Source organism: Crocodylus siamensis, chromosome 3, assembly GCF_052110815.1.
Source record: "Crocodylus siamensis isolate JL-2025a chromosome 3, ASM5211081v1, whole genome shotgun sequence".
Classification (NCBI taxonomy): Eukaryota; Metazoa; Chordata; order Crocodylia; family Crocodylidae; genus Crocodylus; species Crocodylus siamensis.
The window spans coordinates 83,270,524-83,295,936 of NC_143397.1; the positions used below are offsets into that span (position 1 = coordinate 83,270,524).

The 25,413-nt window shown below is 41.1% G+C and overlaps 1 protein-coding gene across 8 annotated transcripts in view; it reads left to right on the top strand.

The window, feature by feature from the left end:
- The window catches only part of AGTPBP1 (ATP/GTP binding carboxypeptidase 1), a 122,664-nt gene that overhangs the window by 76,068 nt on the left and 21,183 nt on the right, over positions 1–25,413 (top strand). For 7 of the 8 annotated variants that reach the window (XM_090038627.1, XM_090038626.1, XM_090038632.1 and 4 more), the window contains exons 22-26: positions 286–466; positions 3,089–3,218; positions 3,691–3,822; positions 9,423–9,599; positions 18,240–18,400. In XM_090038627.1, the coding sequence (XP_089894753.1) occupies positions 286–466; positions 3,089–3,218; positions 3,691–3,822; positions 9,423–9,599; positions 18,240–18,400 (781 nt within the window). Of the gene's footprint in view, positions 1–285; positions 467–3,088; positions 3,219–3,690; positions 3,823–9,422; positions 9,600–18,239; positions 18,401–20,299; positions 23,921–25,413 lie in introns of those variants that run through there. The other variant, XM_090038634.1, reaches the window with a different exon arrangement.

Consider the following 25,413-nt stretch of genomic DNA (forward strand, 5'->3'; position numbering starts at 1 on the left):
CTCATCTACAGAAAGAGAAGTATCATGTCATAATGAAGAGCTATCACTTCCTTTAACTGATGGTATTTATGCAATTGGCCCTTTCAGGCTGTGCTTAATTTAAAAGCCTTTGATGCATGGTTTTACCCATTAATATTTATTATTATATCCTGTTATCATTTATTCAGTGTGCACTTAAAGAAATACTGGACTCCACCTGGGTAAATGGAGCTACTCTTTTTCAAATGGTTTTTTCTTACTTTACTTGTATTTATATCTTGCAATTTTTGTGCACGCTCTTTTTAGGAAATCGTCCTTATGTTTTCTTATCTGCTCGTGTACATCCTGGAGAAACTAATGCAAGCTGGGTTATGAAAGGGACTTTGGAATACCTTATGAGTAGTAGCCCTGCTGCCCAGAGTTTACGAGAATCCTATATTTTTAAAATTGTCCCTATGCTCAATCCTGATGGTGTCATCAATGGAAAGTAAGTTCAGTTATGCTTACAAAAATGTAATAAATTAATGTGAGACCTTTCTGTCTATCTTCACAATTAAAATAGTGTCCACTTTAATTTTGAGACTGAAAGTGTAGTAGTTTTCCAGAACTAATGTATAATTTATACTGAAGAGGTAACTTTTTTGCACTTACATGTTTAGGTTTTTTCTAGTATGTTGCTAATTAGCAAACCTGCTACATACAAATTTTAAATGCAAAGTATTTTTCTGCTCTTTCCGGTTAAAATTACTAACATACTCTTTTGAGAGCCTTGGTTACTCTGACTGTGGAAAAACTTAAACACATGGCCTTTTCTACGCAGTGGTTTTAGCTGGCTATGGTTTGAGACGGTACTTTGAGAGCCTTGTTACACGTTAATTGTAGGCAGCTCCTGGAGTTCTGAACCACAGGATTGTCCATGCATTAACATCTGAAAGTAGTTTTAAGCACACTTTAGGTCACTCCAGGGTAGGTTTATCTCTGATCTGTTACCCAGCTTGTGTTTCATTAGTGTGTGGCCACTCCCCACAGATGAGACACCTAAGCTGCTGTCCTCTAGCATCCCAGGATGCAGTGTCCCCTCCTCCACCCTCCGGTTCTGTATAGGCAAACCTTTTAACCCCTGAACTCTACTGCCCAGGGGGCAGTTCTGGCACCAAACCAACACCCTCTCCCTTCCCCCACAGATGCAACCCCATGCAAACAGCCTGCAGAGCACATGCCAGGTCTCAAGGCACTAAGAGTCCAAGAGTGGGAAATAGGGGGTGAGGAGGGAACAAATTAAGGGACTGGACTGGGGCTTCCTTCCTCAGGTGAGGGCAGTAGCTCCCCCAAAACCTTTCCTTCACTGCTCCTGGCCACCCTGGAAATTACAACCAGCACTCCCACACCCCAATCCTAAATCTGTTTATTAAAACAAACCTTTTTTTTATTTTACTTCCTTTTTGTTTCTTTTTAAAGTCTTTTGTTTTGTTTTTTTATTTTCTTTCAGTGATTGACTTCCTTTATTTCACCACTGTTTCCCTACCCCTATTTCCTTTCCACCTCCCATTTCATAACTCACCCCCATCCCATGAATCTCTCTGCTTATCAGCTTCATGCTCTTATCCCCCACCCCCTACCCATCTCTCTCTCACACCCATAGCAGGGATGGAAGCCCATCCTAGTTCACTGGCCCTGTAGTGGCAACTCACAGCTGTAGCTCCTAGTCAGACCCCTGCTCGCCAACCCTCTAGTGGCAAGTGTCAGCTGTGTAGGTGAGGGACAGTAAGAAAGTTTTTAGCTTAACATGTGGCTACTGCAAACTCAAGCTAGCACTAACACACATCAACATTTGAGCAGCTCAAAGTGCAACGTGTAACAAGGCCCTGAGTATACCTACGCAGTGCAATGCAGCATCGTGTAGTGAATAGCTGAGTTGGCTCTAAAAGCTGGCTCTGAAACCAAAACAGTACAGCTTTATAGATTACCTAACTCAGTTGGAACACTGTGCTGACATGTCTATGTTGTTTCCAGGACCTAAACAAGTGTCTTTGCACAGTAGTGCATTATGGACATACAGGCTCATTTGGAGCTGGCATAAGTTCCTCTGTGAAGTGAATTCTATAAACATATCTAAAGAAAAAAATGAACTGTATGTCTAAGTCAGGGGTGGGCAGTTATTTCAGGCAAAGGGCTGCTTACTGAGTTTTGGTAAGCCATCGAGGGCCACATGACAGGCAGCCAGGGCAGATAAATATTAATTTTCTAAATTTTTTAGGGGCTCTGCGGGCCAGATGGAATGGCCTAGTGAGCCGCATCTGGCCCATGTGCTGCATTTTGTCCATCGCGGTCTAAGTCATATCTCTGGCAGTAGACAATGTGCAATTAGATGGAGAGGTTTATGCCAGTGAGAGGAGAGCACAGGATCATTTACAAAATCTTAAACATTGCAACATGAACTATGCTTGTCATAGGGCCATTTTGGGGTGATGCAGAATGTGTGGTTGGGCTAAAGCCTCATCCATTCATATTATGTACGCCATCTGTGCAACAGGAGCACTATTACACATAGATACTGGAAAAGAAGTATAATGGTAAAAAAGCTAAACTATGAACCAAATATGCATCATAGGATCTGATTCATATATACTGCATTGAATTAAGAGTTCGTACAAAAAACATACCTTCCTGCAGCTCTTAGACTAAGACTAGAGGGTTCCCCCCCCAGATTCCATGACCAAAAAATGCCTTATAATAAAAAAAAGGTTATATGCTAGAGCTTATTTTAAATTTTAGTCCCTATTAAAATGTTCAGAATTGTTTTTTTATAAATCACATTTGTAGTAGTAGTAGTCATAATAATAATAATAAACCATGAATAATAAACACTGCACCCTTCTCATTGGTCCAATTTTGTGTGACGCATAAATCACTTCTGTAAAAAAATTAATTTCCATAGTGCTTGGTTTTGAAAAATGGTTTTCTGGAACATATTTTTATCAGAGGAGTTTTATTATATGCATGATGATTCAAAAAATATCTTTGGGTATGGCCTTTTTAGAACTGACTTTTAAAAAGTGATGATATGTCATGCAAGACATTGTTTCTTTTATAAATTTGTTTTCTGTAGCCATCGTTGTTCTTTAAGTGGGGAGGACTTGAACAGGCAGTGGCAAAATCCAAATCCAGATCTTCATCCCACAATTTACCATGCCAAAGGCTTGTTACAGTATATGGCTACTATTAAGCGTTTACCTCTGGTGAGTATGTACATGTGTGTGTAGCCCCAGACAGGATATTCAAAAACATTTGTGTCAGTGTATCTTTTTGTAAGCTTATGTAATAGATTTTTGAAGCCATCTCAGATGCTTACAAATGTAACTTGAAGAGCTGACTGGAAACAGGTGTGTTTCCACTTAGGATGAATAAGAAAATCCCTATAGTTTATATTGTAGAAAAGTTTAGTTACAATCCCTGTTGCTGCTTTTGCTTGTGGTATGGTAAAGGATTCAAATTTCTGTAGTCTGATTTTTATGAAAAAGCAGTTTCTTTTTACTACACAACTTGATTGTATACTGTGTCTTTCATCTCCTAATGTTCTATATCCTTCAGCACATTCAAATGTATGTAATATTAACTATAATAGATGAGGAAGTGTAGAGATTTGTTTACTTGTTTGCTATTGCAAATGATTTTGAAACATTAGTTTACATATTTCACATAATTTTGTAGGTCTACTGTGATTATCATGGACATTCTCGCAAAAAGAATGTATTTATGTATGGCTGCAGTATCAAAGAGACAATGTGGCACACTAATGTTAGTGCTGCATCTTGTGATGTGATTGAAGATCTTGGTTACAGGGTGAGTAAAAAAAGTTAGACCTCAAGTTGTGAAAATGCATTTTTGTTTTCTTGGTTTCATGGTGTTGCTACTTTTTTCCCTCAGGATAAAGTCTTAATCCATTCAAAAACGGAACATACGGTATATGTTTATTCTTTCTCAAACTCATCCATGGTAGATTTTGTTCACTTACCACTCTGTTATAACATCCTCTGGAAAGTATCTGTTGCAGATGTCTTTACAGCTACAATTTATATTTAGGGAGATGTGCACAAGGACAAATACATATGCACGCTTACTGACTATTCTTATTGATTACTGCAATGTATGTATTTAAAGCATATATTGGGAGCTACACTAGGAAGTTTTACAGATTACTTTCACTTTTCAGTCTCTAAACGGTGGCATGGACTTTCTTTTTATTTTTTGTTGTTGTTGTTTGTTTATACTGCTTCCAAGCATCGGCAATGGTGTCATCATACATATGATTGCAGGGTCACTAGTCTGATAACATTTTTACATATAATATAAGGATAATAACATTACAATCTATAATACATAACAAATTTGTGAATGGCTGTGGGTTGTTTTTTCCATTTTTTTTAAATTTCTGCAACCTTGCTTTTAGATGCTGCTGCTTTACATCTCCATGCTTACTTAGAACTTCACATTTTATCAAGTTAATAGCTTTAAAGATATCAAAGTATAAATGGGTTGACTTAAAAAGGTGTCAATTTAGCTACTGATTTGATTGGTAAATTTTGTTTGCTGTATAGGAAATGCTTATAAACAAAGTAATAATAATAATCATTATTATTATTAGTGAAAAATGAAAGAAATAAATAATTGAAAGTGGAAGAGTATTTTAGAGTCTAAGTAGTTGCCCATTAAGGCCACTGGCAGATGTTACATTAATTGTGTGTTGGGATCTGAGAAATTTATATCCTGGATCCCGAAAATTACTCCTGCTAGAGGGTCCAAGTAACATCTTCGGTTCCGTGCATAGAAAGAATAGCATATGATTGTATAACTAAAGACTGCATCATGGAGCACAAGTGAGTTTGCATGAGTAATCTAGCATTTTCTAACTTCTGAGAGAGTGGTTTTGCAACCCACATATTCTTTTAATGTACTTTTGTGGGTATTTTCCACGTCATTATAAACATACAAATTAAATATAATAATTTCTAAATTAATACACAAAAGTCAAAATGGAATTTTTTTATATGGTTGAGTTATGATGGCCTTACAGTGTAATGTCACTGCCACCTTGTGGTAATAGCTTGTAAGTACAGTTAATTTCCTTTAATTTTTCAAGGATGATTGTTTATAAAAGCAGAGGCCAAGAACTGCACCTATTTGCCGCCTACTTCTGTCTGTACGGTTTTACTTACTGATCAGATGGCTACACACACAAATGGCTAGTTATGCATCTGCCTCTTTAGCTCTTTTATATACAAAATATTGAGCTGAAATGTTGCTTCTGCTGCTACAACACATGTATTACTTCCTATATACTTAAAAAAAATAAAAAAGTCCTGTAATAATATTGAAATATTAAAAATGACACTTGTATCACTAACTAAAATATCTCTAAAGCTATGAAAAAAAAATCCCTCATACTCGCAAGGAATTTGTTGGGTTGTCTTCCTCTCTTCCAGTTCATTAGTACTAGTGTATTAGGAGTGTTTTCACTTATTATTCATCCTGTAGTAATCTGTAGTATAGAATTCCTGTAGGTGTGTAGTCTAGTAAATTGACTGGTCTGTACAGAACTACAATAGGCACATTCCTGCTTTGTATAAGAAACTTTGTTTTTCTTTGGATATGTGTCTGCATGTTCCCTGTCTGCTTGTTTAGATTTTTTTGGCCATTGGAAGCTATACTCGTACCATGGTTATTCACAGGCTTCTAGGCAAGGGCAGAAAGAATGGGAAGTGACCCAACTGCTTCTTAGTTCCTTCACACCACCTGTGCCTTGAAGGTCTTCAGTGTCCAAGCTCTTGGTTACTATATGACCTTTGAATTTCCTTTAAACAGGTCTAGGAATAGGTCAGTACTTGTTTGTTCAGTAGCAAGATTTAGTGTAGGGTTGCCTTTTCTGTGAATTTCCTTAATTTAAGAATCTGTAGGGCACCCCTCTTTCCTCCCCCATTCCACTCTACCCCTCTGCACCCCCCCCCCACCCACAAGAGTCGTCCTGGTAGTATTTCCCATCTGCCCTCGTGGAAAAGAAGTCTCTGGGGTTTAAGAATTGATCTTTATGTCAAGCAGGAATGCTCCCAGTAGTGGTCACTCTAGGTGCCTGTTTTGTTCAGGAGAGGGGCAAATTGGTGATTGGTGGTTGATTAGTATGTAAGTTGTATTAAAGATGAATGCTAAAAAATAGGGAGGCACATCTGGAAATGTTCTCAGTAGAAAGATTAGCGTATTCGTCTGACCCCAAAGGACTGTGGCAAAAAAACAGCAGTTTTTTGAAAGTGCACCTCCTCAGCCTGCTCCTCTGCTGTGCAAGTTCCTAAATGATCTTAGTGGGTAAACTCTCACAGCATAGGAGAAAGGTACACTGTTAGTTAAGGGGAAAATATTTAGATCTCCTTCACAGACTTTTAATTCTAAAAAGTTGCCGTCTCCCCATTTATCCCAGAAGAAAGGGACTGGAAAGCCCAGAAAGGGTTCCCCCTTACAATCAGTGTGGGGCTTGTTGCTAAGGGCCTTTGTCAGAGGGTGGGGACCCAGGAGCGGCCATGATCTGTCCTGGCGCCCCCTACCGTGCCAAGTGGGTGTCCATGCACCCTTGTTATCTCGCCCGCCGCGTCTTTGATAGTGAAAGTATTGTAAGGGAGGCTGCCTTTTACCCCCTTGAACACGGTACCCCCGTCTACCGATGATTCTGTGCACTCTCCACCACAGGGCTATGCGTGGCTCCTACCACCCCTCATACCACGCCCCAAGCCTCTCAGTCGTCCCGGACTTTGTTGCGTCTGTGGTCTTTTCTTAACGGCCTTCTCCGGGGCCTCTCCCCGTACACTCGCCCTCTCTGGGGCTTCTGTCTGTACACTCGCCCTCTCCGGGGCCTCTGCCTGTACACTCGCCCTCTCTGGGGCTCCTGCCTGTATGCTCGCCCTCCCTGGGGCTTCTTATTCCCGATCGCCCCCTCTCAGGGGCTTCTTCCGATACTATGCAAATCGCCCTCCCTGGGATTCTACCCACGCCCACAATGGGGCCTTGCTTGCAACTCCCACGATCGGGGCTCAGGTGGCCGTAGCTGTGCCTGGCCCCCAGTCCCGCCTTCTCGGGTCACCCACCTGCATAGGGCTCCTCGCCCCCCACGAGACTGCCCCACTGGGGCTGGGGTCTATACAATCCCAAAATGCGGCACCCTCTCTGGTGCCAGGAACCCCCACGCTACTGGGGAGCTCCCATGAGGCCTCCTCCAACCCCTACAGCCTCACCCGGTCCTCCAGTGTAACAACAAACAAAGCCATTGGCCGTTCAGCCCCAACTCAAGCTCAGGCCTCCTGGCCAAACATAAACCCTAAACCATCATGTTCTTTATCTTCCCCAAATCCCTACCGGGGCCCCTCTGCCTGGTATCCTCACTCATAAGGTGCTCGGGCCCTCAGGCTCCTCAACTCAGCCTGCTCCCGAAGAGCTCCATCTTCCACAACTGCCAGAGGGGAACTGCCTGCTTGGCCTCAGCCTAGGCTGTTTATATCGGCCAGGCCCTGCCCCCTTCCGGTCAGCTGACCCTTGTGGTTGCCCCAGCAACCAACACCTGTCCTTCTCTAGGAGCAGGCACTTCAGCGCACTGCGACACACCTCCCCCCTTAAGTTTCTAACCCCCTAGGAGCAGGGCATGGGAGTGTCCTGCGACAGCCTTGTTGCACAGTAATTTGAGCTTCTGGAGCTCTTAACCTCTGGACTAGCTGCACATGAACACCTTTTAAGTGGCTTAAAGCACTCGCTATTTGGTTTAACATTACATCACTCCAAGGCAGAATTATTTCTAAACTGCTTAGTTTTGCTCCTTTTCCATTAACTTGTGGCCAGTCTCCACAGTTTTTCTGTCCAAGCTAAAGTCCTCTGGCATCCAGTGAGACAGTGGGTGAGCAGGGACACCGGCTTACCCCCGGGACATCTGGCAAAGCAAACACCACAGTCCCTGATGGCCTTGGTGCCCTCCCACTGCCGCTCACACTGGCTCTGCTCCTGGAAGCTGTCCAAGTTGGGTAGGGGCACTGCCTCCTTGCCACCAGTCATACCAGCTCTGCTCCTGGTAGGAACAGAACAAATCAGTCCGAGTGGGGGGACGCAGCACCTCTCTGCCATTGCTTGCACTGGGCAAGGACAGCAAGGAGTAAAGAGAGCAGCAGCTTGCATAAAAAAAGAGGATTGGAGTAGCACTCAGGGAGGGTCCAGGGCTAACTTGTGCCATGTCTGCCAAAAAAGTTGGCCCCCACTAGCTCAGGTAGTCATGGAGGCTTGCTTAAGAAATATAGCAATAATAGACAGACGAAAGGGGGCTATTTAGAATTTAGTGCTTTATGTTTGCAAAACACTAGTCCATTGTAGAAGCCTTAAAATCTGGCACTTGTTTTGGAGACAGTCATTTACATAGACTCCTGGCACCTACCTCCATACCAAATTAAGTCACTGCTTGGGAGTCTGTATGGACAATACTTGAGGAAGAAACAGCTATGTAGCTTACTAAAACCAGCTATTTGAGGTGTGTGTGTGTGTGTGTGTGTGTGTGTGTGTAAGCTATATATAGCATATCACCCTCCATTTTTCTCCACTAGTATGGATGATTTTAAACCTAGATTCTGATGGAACTGAGGAGCAGCTGGTTTTACCCTGTCGTTTGTACCCTTAGTTTGAGTCCTAAGGATTCTTGAGGCTTAGCATGAACTGCAACAAACTGCAGGCTAAAAAAAATCTTAACTTAAGTGCACAGACCACAGGTATACTGTCAGTAGGATACATAGATCTTGAAGAACTCCCATTTATTGTAAGGTAAGTAATGCTTTTTTACTCTCTTATGGGGTATGTATTAAGTGAGAAGGCACTTACTGTGCTTTGTCAAACGTAATCCAGGCAAACCCAGGCACAAAGTAGCGACAGGGAGAATAAATGGTATTGATGTTTATAAGTTTCCAGATTTATCACATTCTTCATGAATGGGAAAGCCAGAACAAAGCTATTTTGCAGTAGTCCTGTTTTCAAAAAGGAAATCTCATATAAGTATCATCTCTTTACTTTTCAGTAGTGTTGTCATTCTTAAAGTTATTAAAATATTTAAAAAATAGCAATTTCTGTTGGAACTGTTTATCATGTTCTAAAGGATTATGGACTAATGGTAGAGGTAATATCTTTTATTAAACCGACTGTATTTTTTGCAAAAAAAGTCTTGAGTTGGAAGTTTTTAGGCCCAAACACCCTTCATCAAGCATTGGAGAAAAGATTGTAAAAGTTCTTCCTTGTAGAAATGGAAGTTCATATTTCATTGGAGAGTTGTTACTTTGAGTTATGCAAAACCTAATTTAATACAAAATACAAAAACTTTCATTTGCCTTAAACCTCTAATGAAGTCTTTTTTTTTTCAAATTCTTGTCCTTTAGGCTCTTCCTAAGATTCTCAGTCAGACTGCCCCTGCATTCTGTATGAGCAGCTGCAGTTTTGTTGTGGAAAAGTCTAAGGAATCGACAGCACGTGTTGTAGTCTGGAGAGAGATAGGAGTACAAAGAAGCTACACAATGGAGAGCACATTATGTGGCTGTGATCAGGGCAAATATAAGGTAAAGAAACTAGATGAAATTAGAGCCTATTTGTAGGCTGAGTTTACAATTTACATTGGTATCCCTTCCCAGAACCCAGCAGATTTCTGGCTTTTGAACTCTTTTAAAAAGCCCTCTGAGATACTCATGCATTTTACATCATTTAGTGTTTTGTTGTCTCAGTATGATAAAATAACATAGATTGTTCACTGTGGTTCTTCTTGAGCTATCGTTCTGGAAACCAATTATGTTCTGTTGATTATCCATGTTAGCAAGATTACCGATAATAGTTGACTTTTAAGTACAAGTTTTCCAGTTCAACTGTTAAAGTGAGGCATTTTATGGTTTCTGTAGTAACTGTAACTATGAATCACTAACATTATTACTTAACAGTATATACAAGTATTGGGATACACATTTCTTGGGTACATTCTAGTTTACAAGGACTCACAGTGGTAGAGCTTTTCTCTTGGTACAGACACCCAGCCATATATTTTTAGACTGCTTTAGCAGTTCAGTATTCTGTTGAGCAGTAGGTAATGGTCTTTGGCCCTCCTAACAAATTTTGTGCCCGTCTTTTGAAATTGGGTTTTATTTGTAAGTGGTCTCACCTGTACTGGGTGGGAAAAACATCTTTTTGGGCACCATTTATCCAACAGAAAACAGGAGAATATCACTGAACAATCAGTCTTTAGATTGCCTCCATTTCTTTTCTTTTCCCCTGTGTCAAATATTACTTCAAGCTTTAAAAAGGCACACTACGTTATATCTTTTTCTGCTTGTAATCAGAGTTGTGCCTGAATAGAAAAGGACCCGAAGGAGGTAGAAATTATCTTACCAAAAAGGATAATGATCTGAGAACTTAAACCAAAAAAAGCAAAGATATCCTCCAAATGGTTTGAGAAGAACCATTTTCTTCATGCATAGCTTCAGTGGGATCATTTGAAAATTCTCTCCAATATTGAAGGAAACACTGGTATAGCCTTACCAAAGGCAGTACAAAAATGCCCCTCTACTAAGGAGATAGGTATCCCATCAGAATGATTTTTTTTTAAGTGGAAGAATTCATGTGTAAGTATCCTCATTCAGGAGGAAGATGAGAGCTATAACAGGTCAACTTTATCTGAAGTTCAAGCTTCTTATCTGAAGTTAAAATCTTGCCCAGAAGCAACCTTTTTTTAGCTTTGTCATTTGTGGTTCAAGGTATACAAGGTAAGTTCCCATGAGGAAAGTTGCTGCAAAGATCTACTATATAGGTGATTATTAGAGCATCAGAAAACATAAAGCTCCCTGTCTTCACATCCTAAGAGGGATGGTAATTTGAACTATAGAAACTTCGGCTTTCATATTATCAACGTTCTCAGTAATGCAGCATTATAAATTAATAGAAATCTGGGGGTTCTGATATAAACATAGAAAAGCAATCTTTTAAATCAGATTCAGTCAATAATACCAATACTTTCTAATGAATAGCATCCTACAATCTCTAGTTATTGAGCTCATGAAGATGTTCATATTTTATACCTACATATTCTGAGTGAGGGAAGTCAGCAGAAGAGAGAGAGAGAGAGAACATGTGACACTATAGTATTGTCCTTCTGTAAGAACCATATTTTCAAATGTCTGAACTGGTAGTAACAAGCCCTGGTAACATTTTCACAGAAAAATTCGTCCCAGTCAGAAGCAATGTTTGTCTTAGCCTCTGGTAACTTAGACCCATTTGCCTGAATGCTGATTGCCAACAACTGGTTAGAAATGACTGTCCACATAAAGCCATCTCCATGTTGATTATAGCAAGGGAAACATTAACTACGAACATCAAATGATAGAAAGAAAATAATTGTATAAACTTGTGTAAAAGCTTAAAATATAATCCATACATTCTAAATTGTGTGCAGACAGCTGAGTCTAGACTCAAATGTAAGCTTTGTGATGGCTTTAATAATTGTAATACATCATAGCATTTCATGTTTTGAAAAATTCATAGAAAGACAAACAGACTTTATCAGGGCTGCAGTGAGTATGACTCCCTTGCAATCCATAGATGACATTTGAAACATTAAACTCTGCTCACTGAAGCAAATGTGGAGTATTTCACTTCATAGAAATCAAGCTGGTATTCCCTAGAACAGTAACTTTGATCAACCATTTTTGTAGGATATTGTGTTTTTCCATCATGATACAATGTGGTACTAAAAACAGATGTAGCCTTTGTGTTGCTCTTCAGCCCAGTTCTTCAGTGCATCAGCACTAAGATCTTTCACAATTCTCTTTTCTTCTCCTTACTCATTCTTCTTTCATTTTAAGTCCATCTCATTTCTGCTGTCCCAGTGATACTAGCCTTGAAACATACATACTGCCACTAAGGATTATAGTCACACTTTCTTCCATCCTACTCTATCCCTTTCTACCTTACAATCCACTTCTATGATGATTAGAAAAAATCTATCAGTACTGTGTACTAGCTCAGGGACAACAGTGGACTGTACTTTTTAAAGGTTTTTGAACTCCCATTTTGTACTTATCGCTGGGCTATTAACAGTTACTTTTAATGGCTTTTTTATTTCTTCGTCCTATTCTACTAATTTTTTTTCTGCTTATCCTTAATTAAATTTTAAGTTCTGTGGGACAGGTCTTCCTGTATTGGGCACCGTTTAACACAGTAGAGAGCCCCAGTTATGTTTGAAAATTTTGAATGTTACCACAGCACAAACAAATAGGCCCAGTGGATAAGATACTCAAAGCTAGAAGAACTGAGTTACGTTCTCAGTAGTGTAAGTGATAGAATGAGAGACTTTGGGCAGATTACTTTACTTCTCTGTGCCTGAGTTTCTGCAGCTATAAAGTAAGAATGATAGCAGCATCGTTAGGGTCTGGGCAGACAAACATATAGTCCGGTGTAATTGACATTGGTTTTGTATCCTAGTGCAAATTACACAGGCATAAAGAATGGATGTTGCCAGGGTAACGGCACACATTATGTGTCTGTTACTGTACCTTGCCACCAGGTGGCGAAAGAGAAGGTTTGCTAGTAACAAGTGGCTACTGAAGACAGGATGCAGACGGATCAAATCTAAACTGAAGTAACTTTCATGAATGGAATGTTACCCCATTTCTTTCAGGGATAATGTTCAGCTGGTGTTTAGGCAAAGTTTTTTATGTTCTTCTAAAGTTACTCTTGTTTAGGAGTTTGTGTCATCTGTCTTCTATTTTTATACTAGTATAAACATATCTGTCCATGCCATTAAAATGTTTTTGGAGATCTAGAAATGAAAAAGAGGGAATTACTGTTACCATTAATGGTAAATTCAGATGTCAACTAACTGCTGTCATATCCCTGCTGTAGATTCTCCAGTGCATGTGGCTGGAGACTGGAATGATGATGGAGAATGGAGAATTTGGCATTTAGCTTTTTCAGTAAAAACTACCAGTATTTACCAAAACTAGAGAGTACAGTTGTCTGAGGAAAAGGAAGCTGGTAGGAAACCTAAATCAAACTTTACTTGGGTTACCTTTCCATATGTCAGTATAAAATACTGCATGAATGAAAAGGAAACAAACAGTTTCAGTGGGAAACTTTAAAAAAAATCACTGTCTTTAGAATTTCAGTGGTAATTTTATTTGGTTTTATTCTAAAAATGATTTTTAGTACTGTATGCATTTCTTCACTGGATTACTTGTTCGCTCTACTCATTTTTCTCTATTTATTTCTCCCCAGACGTTAATTTTAAAAAGGTCTTATTGTAATATTGTGAAGAGTAAATATGAATTTGTGCCTGTGATTAAGAAATGTTCATGTAGGTTATTCCAGGAGGCATTCATCGAATGCCTTCCTGGCTTGTTTCGGTGAGTTTATTCTCCTTCATTAAAATGTTTTTAAAAGCCTATTTATATAAAAAGATCCAGAAGCTGTAAATTAAAAGGAAGGGGGTAAAAACACCTACTTTTTGCTATCTCACTTGTGTTCTGTACTCTATGTCTGCAGCTATCTTTTACAAGTAAGCTATTTTTGATAAGGAGTTTATTACTGTGCACTGCACTAAGTATATAGTCACTGCTGACTAATTAAATAATCATAATAAACTGTTTCATGGGGTCAGTAATTTTTAAAGTACCTTTCCTGCTCTAGAAAAAATACTGTTAAAAGCAGTTGTGAATGCCTGCATTCGGATGTTCTCTCATACATTTTACTGTTTGTTAAATTTACTTCTAATACTCTTCTCAGTCTGTTTGTGACAAAAGAACAAACATCTTTGTTTCATTACCTAAATTCTTTCTATAGCAAGAACCTATGTCACCTTGGTTAACTTGGGTGAAAATAGCAAATAATCTTTGTTTGTCTATTCTAGTGGAGAAATACATAAGCATATTCTTTGACAGAATTAACAAATGTATTTTCTAATGTACAGTAGGAGGGAGAGATGTTATATTGATTTTCATTCTTGGAAAGCAGTAATTTTGGTTTTTAAATCAATTGGTACAAATTAGTCAGTTTGATAAATTTAGAAAATGAGTGCTCACTTTTTTCATTCTGACAGTTTCCTGAAGAAAATTTTAATATAAAAACATTAGTGTAAAATCAGTACTTCTGAAGAAATGATTTAAACTTAAAATCGTTTCCATTAATGAATTGCAGAAGGCTGCTAAATACAAACCTATGAATCTATCTTGTTTTAAATATAACAGCTATCCCATTAGTATTTATGGGAATTAAGTATATAAGCCACCATCTTGAACACCTTAGATGCATCATTAATGACCTCAAACCCCTCCTGGAAAGGACATATGTCTCAGGGTAGCCGTGAAGGACATCTGTCTCAGGGTAGCCTGTCCTGGCTTACAGGAAACCCCCCAACCTCAAATGGCATCTCTCAAACACCAGACAATTTAAACTCCTGTTCTCACCAAGGCACCAGGCCTTGAAATGGACCTAGATACTTGCTGTGTCTCAACCTAAGTACAAACCACATCATCACTGGACCAAATAACATGCACTACAACATCCTGGGTTCATTCACCTGCAACTCTACCAATGTTATATATATGCCATCATCTGCTTATAGTGTCCCTCTGCTTTCTATGTTGGACAGATGGGGGTGATCCTTATATGAAAGAATGAATGAACACCAATCTGTCATCAGCTCCAGAAAGACACAAAGATGTGTAGGAGAAAACTCTAACCTCCTTAGACATTCAGGACCTCGCTAACATGAGGGTAGCTGTTTTTAGGCAGCAATATGAACAGGAACACAATATGAATGGGAAATTGCAGAACTGGATTGTATTAAGTATAGTTCAAATAGGGACTTAGGGATTCTTATCCCATTTGCTGGCTTCATTTTTGTGATCCCTTTGTTCTTATGGGTTCTTCCCTGTTCGCTTCTCCCAGCACTGCTCACCATCCCCATTCTCTCTTTTCCTTCTTACCTTTTGTATTACAGAATCATAGAAAATTAGGGTTAGAAAGGACCTCAGGAGGTCGTCTAGTCCAGCCCCGTGTCCAAAGCAGGACCACCCTAAACTATCTCATCCCACCCAAGGCTTTCTCTGCCCATGTCGTAAAAACTTCCAAGGATGGATATTCTGCAACCTCTCTGGGCAGCCAGTTCTAGTGCTTTATTACTGTCGTAGTAAGAGTATTTCTTCATATTTAACCTTAACTTCCTTTGCTGAAACTTGAGCGTCTTTGAAATTCTGTCATCTGCCAGTGCAGATGACAGTCTAGCTCATGGGGGAAGGAAGGGGGGGCAAAATGGCATATCTAGTCAGTAGCTGGACTCCACTTCCCAGCAGCCCCTGCCCAAGTCACTGGCAACCTCCCTGGAAACCACAGGAGTGGTGGCATTGTGACAGCATGGGACCAGATTTTCCATGGAGATTGTCCCCAGCAGTGCTCGCAGAGCTTGCAGCTGGGTGGGGAGCTCCTGCAAGGCTGGGATTTTGCAGTGGTGACAGTGTGGTCCAGAGCTGGGGCAAACCAGCAATCCAGTGCCTCTACGCTGTTGCCCGAGGCACGTGGGCAGTGAATAGCACCCTCTTTCCCAACTCTGGACCATTCTGTCACCACTGCAAGATCCCAGTCCCGGAGCAGCTCCCTGCCCTGCCAGCTCTGCTGTGGCCGGTCTCCATGGAAACCCTGGCCTGCACTGTCACAGCGCCACTGCTTCTGGGCTCTCTGTGGAAACCAGCTGCAGCGATGCAGGCATAGGCGGCGGAAGGAGGGTGGACTAACGAGGCTTATTCCCCCCAAACGTGGGGTAGCAGTAGGGCTGCAAGGCAGCCTGGCCAAGGGCTTCTTTCTGGTGGCTGCAGCAGGGGCGGGGAGGGAGTGGGGCTTGGTCTAATGGAGGGGCAGGCGCTGCACAGCCAGCGGGGCATGGGACTGAGCTACAACTAGCTCGTCTGGGGGGCACAGCCCAGGAGGCATGGGGCAGGACAGGCTGCTGCTGCTGCGGGCTGGGGCCAGGGCTGTGGCAGTGGCACTAAGAGGAGGCTATGGTGGGGGCACGCAGCCACCCCAAAATTTTGCTGTAGCCGCTACAACCACCCAGGGCCACCACCACTGAGCCCAGCATAACCCAGCCCCTATCCCCCCCTGCTGGGAAGAGCCTGGTGCTGCCCCAGCCCCTGCCCACAGTGGCAGCCCACCCTGCCCCAAGTACATCTATGGGCAGACGCCCCCCATGCCTCCCAGGAGACATGCAGTGGTGGGAGCCTCCACTCCCTCCCTGCACCCCCCCAGGCAAGCTTCATTCTGTGGCCCGTCCAGACTTAGGGCAGGGTGGGTGCAAGGGTCTCGGAGGGCTCCATTCCTTCAGGCCCGGCGGTGTAGCCGAGGATAGCCTCACTCCAGCCTCCGGGCCCCCCTGGCAGTGCGGGGCCGGGGCTCATGTGAGGAGACAGCCAGAGCCAGTACAGGGCTGGACGGGGGGTGCAGATTTGTTGGTGCGAGGGGCGTTGAGCAACAACACCAGATGTGGGGAAAGGGGCAGCCGCATGGGCACAGTGGGCCCTGATCCCAATCCTGGCCCAGCTCTGCTCCCTCGTGGCCCCTGCCAGGTCCCACTCCTTTCCTCTCTCCCTCCCTCTGTCCCTTCCCCCGCAAACTTTCCCACATGGGGAGGCATGCACATGTGCTTAGCTCCCTTCCCCCCCAATTTTTTTTCCCTCCACCTATGGGTGCAGGTAGGGGCTGCTGGGAAATGGAATCCACCTCCTCTCCAAACTGGGCTGCTTGGTGCAGTAGTCCGGGAGCTGACCTTGCTTGTGAAGACTTTGAGTTAAAAAAGACAGAGTACTTCAGCCTTTCCTTCATCATCTGTCACTAGGTTGCCTCCCCCATTCAGTAAGGGGCCCACATTTTCCATGATCTTCCTCTTGTTGCTGTATTGCTAGTAGAAACCCTTCTTATCACCCTTCATATCCCTTGCTAGCTGCAACTCCAGTTGCGCTTTGGCCTTCCTGATTTCATCCCTGCATGCCTGAACAGTGCTCTTGTGTGTGCTCCTTAGTCATTTGTCCAAGTTTCCATTTCTCGTAAGCAATTCAAGCACTTGTAAAGACTTCTTGTAAGCACTTATAAGCATTCAAATCACTCTTTATATTCTATACACTGCTCTGTGTACATCAAGATGAACATGGGTCGCCAATGTGGGGGCGCAGTCAGGAAGGCTAACCGCACCTTGTCATGCATCCACAGGTGCATCACAAGCAGGTCCAGGGAGGTGATCTTCCCCCTCTATGTGACATTGGTCAGGCCTCAGTTGGAGTACTGTGTCTGGTGCTAGGTGCCGCACTTCAGGAGGGATGTGGACAGCATCGAGAGGGTCCAGAGGGGAGCCACTCGCATGATCAGGGGGCAGCAGGGCAGGCCCTAGGAGAGGCCACGGGACCTGAACCTGTTCAGCCTCCACAAAAGAAGGCTGAGATGGGATCTGGTGGCCACCTATAAACTTGCCAAGCAGGACCAGCAGGCAATGGGAGAGTCCCTGTTCCCCCGAGCACTACCAGGGGTAACAAGGAACAACAGCCATAAGTTGACTGAGAGTAGATTCAGGGTAGACATCAGGAAGCGCTCCTTCACTGTCAGGGTGGCTAGGAGCTGGAACCGACTTCCAAGGGAAGTGGTGCTTGCCCGTACCCTGGGGGTCTTCTAAAGGGGGCTAGACAGGCACCTAGCTCAGGTCATTTGACCCCAGCATCCTTTCTTGCCCATGGCAGGGAGTCAGACTAGATGATCTGCTTAGGTCCCTTCCAACCCTACCAACTATGAAACATCCTTTCATAGCATCTGATAAAATGAGCTTCAGCTCATGGCAGCTTATGCTCTCTCTCTCCGTCTCTCTCTCTCTCTATATTTTTTTCCCCCCCCTAACTTTGTTAGTCAGTAAAGTGGAAATCTACCCTGCTTTCAAATTAAATATGTGCATAGAGAGCAGATTTTCTCTCTAAGATATGGAAATATTTTCAAAATGTCTTCAGTCCGTGACAGCCTTTTAGTTGTTCAAATCATGATTGCTAAGCATATATTTAAAACCTCCCTATTTCTTTGGAGCAAAATATTCTAACATGACAAATAATATAGAATGTGTTTTACAAAATAGTTTTATCAAGTGTGTGTATATGTGCACATGCATGTAAATATATATTTTATTTCATTAGGGTTTGCAGATAGGGACCCGAGAACTGGAAGAAATGGGAGCCAAATTCTGCATTGGCTTACTACGTTTAAAAAGATTGACATCTCCCCTGGAACACAATTTGCCATCTAGCCTCTTGGATATTGAAAATGAGTTGATTGAGTCAAGCTGTAAAGTAACCAGGTAACACAATAATTATAATTATATTTGTTTTCTTTCCAAAGAAGGTAGATTATCCAGGCAGCCTCTAAAACATTAAAGGAAATATGCAAATCTGCACACACAAAGTAAGGGTTTTAAAATGTTTAGAATGTCATACTCCTATGTTTCATCTGAATTATTAAATGTTGACAAGTGTTATGATTTCCACTGTAAAAATGGTATAATAGACTACATTTGAAATGCTTTGAAATACCAGAGAATAGATTTATTCTCACAGGAACTCAGAAACCAAAGCAAGAAATTCTGGGTCAGATTTGTTTCTGGTATAAACTGATACAGCTCCATTGCATTAATGCAGCTGTACCAGTTTATACTGATGAAAATTACGGCTACATAATTCTTATTCAGCATGGGCCCTGTTTTGCAACCACCCTTTTTACAGAATCCCTAACATTATCAGTTGGAGTTGTGTGTGGAAGGGCCACTGAATAAAACCAAGGATGGTTATTTTTACCTTGGGTGGAATTTTACAGTTGAGTGGCATGAGGAGGTGGAATACAGGTAGCATTTATTAAATGCTAATCTGCCTGGTGTTTAGATGCAAGTAATGCTGGCTCTTTAATCTAGTAAAATTCAGGTCACGAGTTCTCTTGAAGTTACTTGCATTGCTAACATGGATCTGAACTAACATTTGCATGGCAATTTTTATCCATTTTTAGAAAAAAATTTCAGAAGGCCTCCAATCTTTTTAACACTTTTATATTTACATACCCCCAAATATAGCCTGTATTTCAAGTTAGGCTGTTTCAGGGAGAGTCATGCATTGTAATCTAGCATAGGGATAGTTATTCAGCATTCCAATATATGAAAATTGATTGCAGAGGAGAGAAAAATTAGAGAAGTGACTCTGAAAATAAAATGTATGTAGTGGCATATACTTCTGCTATTAAGCCCTTTACTTTCAATTATCAAAGCTGCTTTGCAAACTTGAAGTCGCAGTGGATGGTATTACTGGCAATAGTAGCCAAATAAACTTTTATGATGTCTGCTGGCATAATTAGGGACAGAACAGTGTTTTTGTTGGAAAACAGGGAATCACCATAGCTAGATTTTTAGGTTCCATTTTTGTGATCGTCATTTAGGTGTTGAACCTAGCACCTGGTTCAAATGATGTATTTAATAAGGTCCTAGATGCGCATTTCTAGTTATCATGGACGTAGCTATAAGACTCAATTTGCATAGACTGATACAATCAAAATTAATTGCTTCCAGGGTTTGATGGCCCACACCCAAATTGTATTGCTTCATAGTTCTTGTCTCACAAATAACATTTTAAACTTAAATGTAAAAACACATTAAAATACAAAAAAGTAAGTTGTTTTAAGAAGATTCCTTTAGGTTAGTCATTTCAAGAAGCTAGTCTTTTGCCTTTTTGCCTTTTTACTGTACATAAATAAAGGCAGAGATGCAGACAAAAGCGAAATGCTAAGGATAGAGATTTTTCTGCATCTATTATGAAATTGGTTTTAAGCAAATATTCAGGAAAGAAAATGTGTTGCCTGCTAGGTGTACGTTTCAATCATAGAAAATCACAGAATCATGGGGAAGTAGGGCTGGATTGGGTGTCCTTAGGTCATCTGGTCCAACCCCCTGCCTATGCAAACCATACAAAGTAAATGTGAAGCAACATTTATAGTCAGTATGGAGGGGTTAGGGGAAGGAGTCTCTTAAAACAGGAGATTGGCTAATAAAAATGGCTCCTTGCACAAGATTGTCTGTCATTGGTAGCTAAACCCTGGGACCGCGTGTGCTCAAAGAATGACTATAGAGAGAATGTCAGAGGATCAAGTTAGTAGAGCTCAGTGGCTATTTATGTATTGACTGCTTAGAATCTAACTTTGCCATGTATGTTGTACCTAGCATAAAGAAGCCTTGGTTTCACTTGGGCTGTCTGTAAATGCTACCAGAATAGGAAGAGTAACAGCAGCATCCAGAAAGTCCTCAGCTGAGAAGTTGAAGAGAAGAGTGAGGATCCAGCTGAGAAGTAGTGAACATGATAAGAAGAGGGCAGACTGAGGCAGGAACGAGTAAAATGCTTTTTCCATACCAGCAAGGTCTCTTGCAGCCTGAAGGGCTGAAGGAATTCAAACCTGAGGAGGAAGAGGGAATTATGATATTGGAGGGTAACAGGTTATTGCCTGCAAAATATGTTGTTTAACTTGTTAAAACATATTCCTTGTTTGTTTAAAAACTTACAGATAATATTTCTGTTATCAAGTTGTTTGGTTAATTGTGGCAGACAGGGTCATGTGTTTTGGTTGGTTATGTGAGGCAAAGAAGTATTTATGGCAAAATGAATTGACCTGAATAGTGTATACGGATATAAAACACATTAGACCAAGAGGTCACCAGGAAACTCATTTAATCCATTTTAAAGCCACAGAATGGCCAAAGACATTTACTGTCTGTCTCTAGTTATTGTACAGTTACGTCATAAAACTACTGTGGAGTGCAACTTGTTAGAAGCACAACAAGGGTTAGCTTCCTCTTAGTGCATTTAAATCAGGATGGAATTAAAGAAAGCTAAAGCTTTTCAATCAAATGAGACTTGCGGTAACATTTTCATGTTTGATGGACCTACAATTATTTTAATTAAAGAGCTTACAGTCTATGAACATCATCATTTCTATATAAAACATCTTGTAAGGTTTTCAGGAGTAGATGAGTATGTATGGTGGTGGATTGTAATTGCTTCCTTGATATTATACTGCTGGAATTCTTGAAGATTTCTAGGCTAGCAGTATATTCTCAAAGGAGATTGGAACCACACTTAATAGTTTTTAACTCTGTTTCCAGTGCTTTTGCTTATGTTTACTATTAATTCAAATTACACCAGAGGTTTTAATTGATTCTCAGTTAGCAGGATTTATATCTCGTTATGGTCAAGTATTAAAAGGGATGAATTGTCTTGATTGAATGACATTGCCAGACATTAATATGGTTTGATCCTTAAATGGTTTGAACAGCTAGAGGAAGGATTTGTACTTCAAATATTTTGAATTTTTCTTTTTGTAGATCTGTGAGATCAATAATTCCTGTGTGTGGAATGCTTCATTGCTCTCAGTGAAAATTAAATTTGCAGGGAAGCTAATACTGTGGTCCCAAATCTCTCATGCGAGCTTCTTAAGAAGGTCCAGTGATTTCAGTGGGAGTTCTGGAGGTGTATTTTCCCATATAGATTCTGTTTCAGGATTCTGGCAGTTTATGTATAACGTGAAGGTAGCCTCTCTCATCAAGGACAGGACAAAATGGATGTACCTGAGTGCATAGGTACTCTGGCAGTTTCAGCACTGAGACAACTCCAGGTTCAACCCCAGCACCCACTCCTGAGCCCTTGGGCTGTGGTTAACCTGTGAAGAGATGCCAGGGATGACCCCTGGAGAACTTCCAGTTGCGGAGCACATCCGTAAACTTGGGTTGGGTGGGCACTCCTAGCCTCACCCACCCCAGGACAGGTCCTTTCAGCATTTTGGACAAGCCTTGAGCATCTTTCTTAGGGGAGCTAATTAAGAGGAAATTAAGTTATTTCAGATTAAGGCATATCATGTGTGTGGCAAAGCATAAATGTGCCTTCAGTCAAGGGCTTGGTCCTGTGAGGTTATAAAAGAAAGAAGGGACTGTTGCAAAGGCAGTTTTTTAAGGGATGGTTGTGTCCTGTCTCTGAACAGATACCTGATGCTGGAAACATCTCTGGTATCTATTGTACTGTGGTATGTTTTGTTTTGTTTATGAGTTTAGTTTAAAGCAAGCCCTAAAAAAAGCTGTATGAAAAGAACTGTAGTTGGGACTGTATTTTTCCTTCCTCAGCTCACGAATTTGCAGACCAGATAACAGGAAGCTAACACAAACTACTTTTAAAACCATAATTACAGCGCTTGATGAACAGACTTTGGTATTTTTGGTTTAAGGCAAAAGGCAAGGTAAATTTGCATTTTACCAACTAAATCATAGATGCGTAAGCTTTCACAAGCAGAGGGCTTTTACTTCATCAGATGCGATGAAGTTACTGTGTTTATAACTGGAATTTGTTTGACATCAAATCTGTGTGTACTAATATTAAAATTATTTTTTCCATGAACAATCACTTTTTTGCTTATTTGTGTTATGAAACTACTATTTTTATTTGTCTTTGCTACCCAAAAGATTTTATTCCAGTTGAGACAGTTAACATAGGATAGTTGTCATAAAATCCTAGTGAAGAAGAGCTCCCTGGATTTTTTACTGTAAGGTAACAATAATACAGTAATGCTGTATTCTGCTGCTGTGACTTACTTCACTGAAAAACTAGTGTGTCTTATTATTTTTAGAATTTTATGATGGAGAAGCCATAGGCTTCAGTTTTACCACGCTCAAGTACACCTTTTACGTAATGAAGACAAAGCCAGTATTGTAACAGGTATTTCAAATGCTGTGCAAATAGCTGGTTTGGCTTCCCCATCAAAGGGGGCAACTCACAGCTGTACTGGGCCGAGAGAAAGAGACAAATGAAAACCAGCAACAGTGGGAAAGTGAAAATGTGGAAACATGATAGGAAGTGACAACTTGCACAAAGTGTCCCAATCATGCTATTGAAGTCAAAATAATAAATGACACTGCAAAATAATTTGTGTGTATTGAATAAGCATTTTGTTTTGAAACAAATGTATTCCCAATATTAAACATGACCTATTAATTAACCTGCATGTATTGAAGGTATTTATGTGTTTGAGAAATTTATTTTTCTGACTTAGTGATGAAGGATTTCTCTGGCTTAAAAAATTGTGCACAGAAATTTCTGTTTTAACCAGATTTTCAGATATTCATAGTTTTGGCCTAAATTTGTGTACTTCGGATAGAAATTGGTTGATCTTGAGTTTTGGGCTTCTTGGATATGAAACCTATATGTTGCCCATAAGTTCTGTTCAGAAAACTTGAAGAATTAATAAATATTGGACAATGAAAGGGGCTCGTTTTTAGATTTGATTAAAAGATGAAAAGAAAGCCAAGTTTGAAGAAGAATGATTTAATAATCTAAAATTAATAACAGTTTTCTAATTGTATGCATCTGCAAAGGAACTTATTCAAAACTGTTTAAAAAAATTATAAAATACAGCTGGAGCAAGTTATCTAGAGGTCAGGCGGTCATCTAGTCCTTCTAGCAACAGATCCTACAACTTCTCCAGATCGCCTGTTCCACTGTCTAACTACCTAATATTCAGAACATTTTTCCTAATATCTACCCAAAATGTCCCTTGTTGCATTTTAAGACCAATACAATTTGTCCTATCTTTTGTAGGCATAGAGGAAAAAGGAGTTACAGATAAACAAAAGTGAATAACGTGGATACATAGCTGGTTGGATCATTGTGCTCAACAAGAATGACTCAACATCTAGTTGGGAGGAGGATCAAGTGGGGTTCCCTGGGGGTCTGTCCTAGGTATAGTACTGTTCAACGTCTTCATTAATGATTTGGATGATGGGTTTGAGTGCATGCTTAGCAAATTTGTGGATGAGACCAAGTTGTGAAGAGTTGCAGACACCATGGAGGTCAGGGCTAGGATTCAGAATGACCTGGTTATACTGAAAAAATGATTTGCAGTCAGTCAGATGAGATTCAGCAAAGACAAGTGCAAAATGCTGCACTTGGAATGGAATAACTGTATGCACAAATATATATCAGGGAATAATTGGCTAGACTACAGGACTGCAGAGAAGGAACTTGGAGGTTACAGGAGTTCACAAGGACCTGGGAGGTTACAATGGACAGTAAGCTGGGTATGAGCCAACAGTGTGCATACTGTGCAGTATTAGTAGGAGCATTGCCAGCAGATCAAGGGACGTAATTATCTCCTTCTGTTCTGCACTGGTTAGGCCATTTCTGGAGTACTGTGTCCAGTTTTGGGGCCTCCACTATAGAAAGGATGTGGACAAGTTGGAGAGAGTCCAGTGGGAGGCAATGAAAATGGTTCAGGGGCTGGGTCACATGACTTGTGAGGAGAGACAGGCAACTGGGCTTATTTAGCCTGCAGAAGAGAAGACTGTGTGGGGGAGGGGATTTGATAGCAGCCTTTACCTACCTGAAGGGCGGTTCCAAAGAGGATGGAGCTAAGATCAGTGGTGACAGATGACAGATCAAGGAGCAGTGGTATCAAGTTGCAGCAAGGGAAGTTTCAGTTGGATATTAGGAAAAAGTTTCTCACTGGGAGGGTGGTGAAGCATTGGAACGGGTTACCTAGAGGGGTAGTAAAATGTCCATCCTTGGAAGTTTTTAGGGCTCGGCTCAACAAAGCCCTGGCTAGAATGATCTAGTTGGGGATGGTCCTGCTTTGAGCAGGGGGTTGGACTAATACTGGGTTGTATCAACAAGTGTCACTTTCAGATCAAAAGAAGTGATTCTTCTCTGTTTGATACTGATGAGGCCTCATTTGGAGTACCATATCCAATTTTGGACCCCACATTTCAAAAACAACGCATTGTGAAGAGTTCAGCAGACAGCAACAAAAATGATTAGGGATCTGGGAGGCAAGACTTATAAGGAAACCGTGAAAGAGCTAGAGTTATTTGATCTGGAGAAGAGAAGACTCAGAGGAGATTGGATAACAGTCTTCAAATACTTGAAGGGTGAGTATAGAGTAGATAAGAGGTGAACTTTTCTCTGTGGCCCTAGGGGGCAGAACTAGGAGCAATGGCTTCGAGCTGCGACAGGGAAAAGTTATACTGGAGATTAGGAGAAACTTTCTGTTTGAAGGTACTCAACCATTGGAACAGGCTATCTAGAGAAGTTGTGGAATCTCCATGCTTGGAAATTTTCAAGGGCAGGTTGGACAGACACTTGGCTGGGATGGTGTGGTTAGCAGTGATCCTACCTTGACCAGGAGACTTGACTAGATGACCTCATGTTCAAGCCATGCTTTCCCATGATTCTATGATCTTGGTCAGAGCCTTTTTTGTATTTGAAAACTGTTGTCTAATCTCTTCCTCTCCCCTCTCACAAT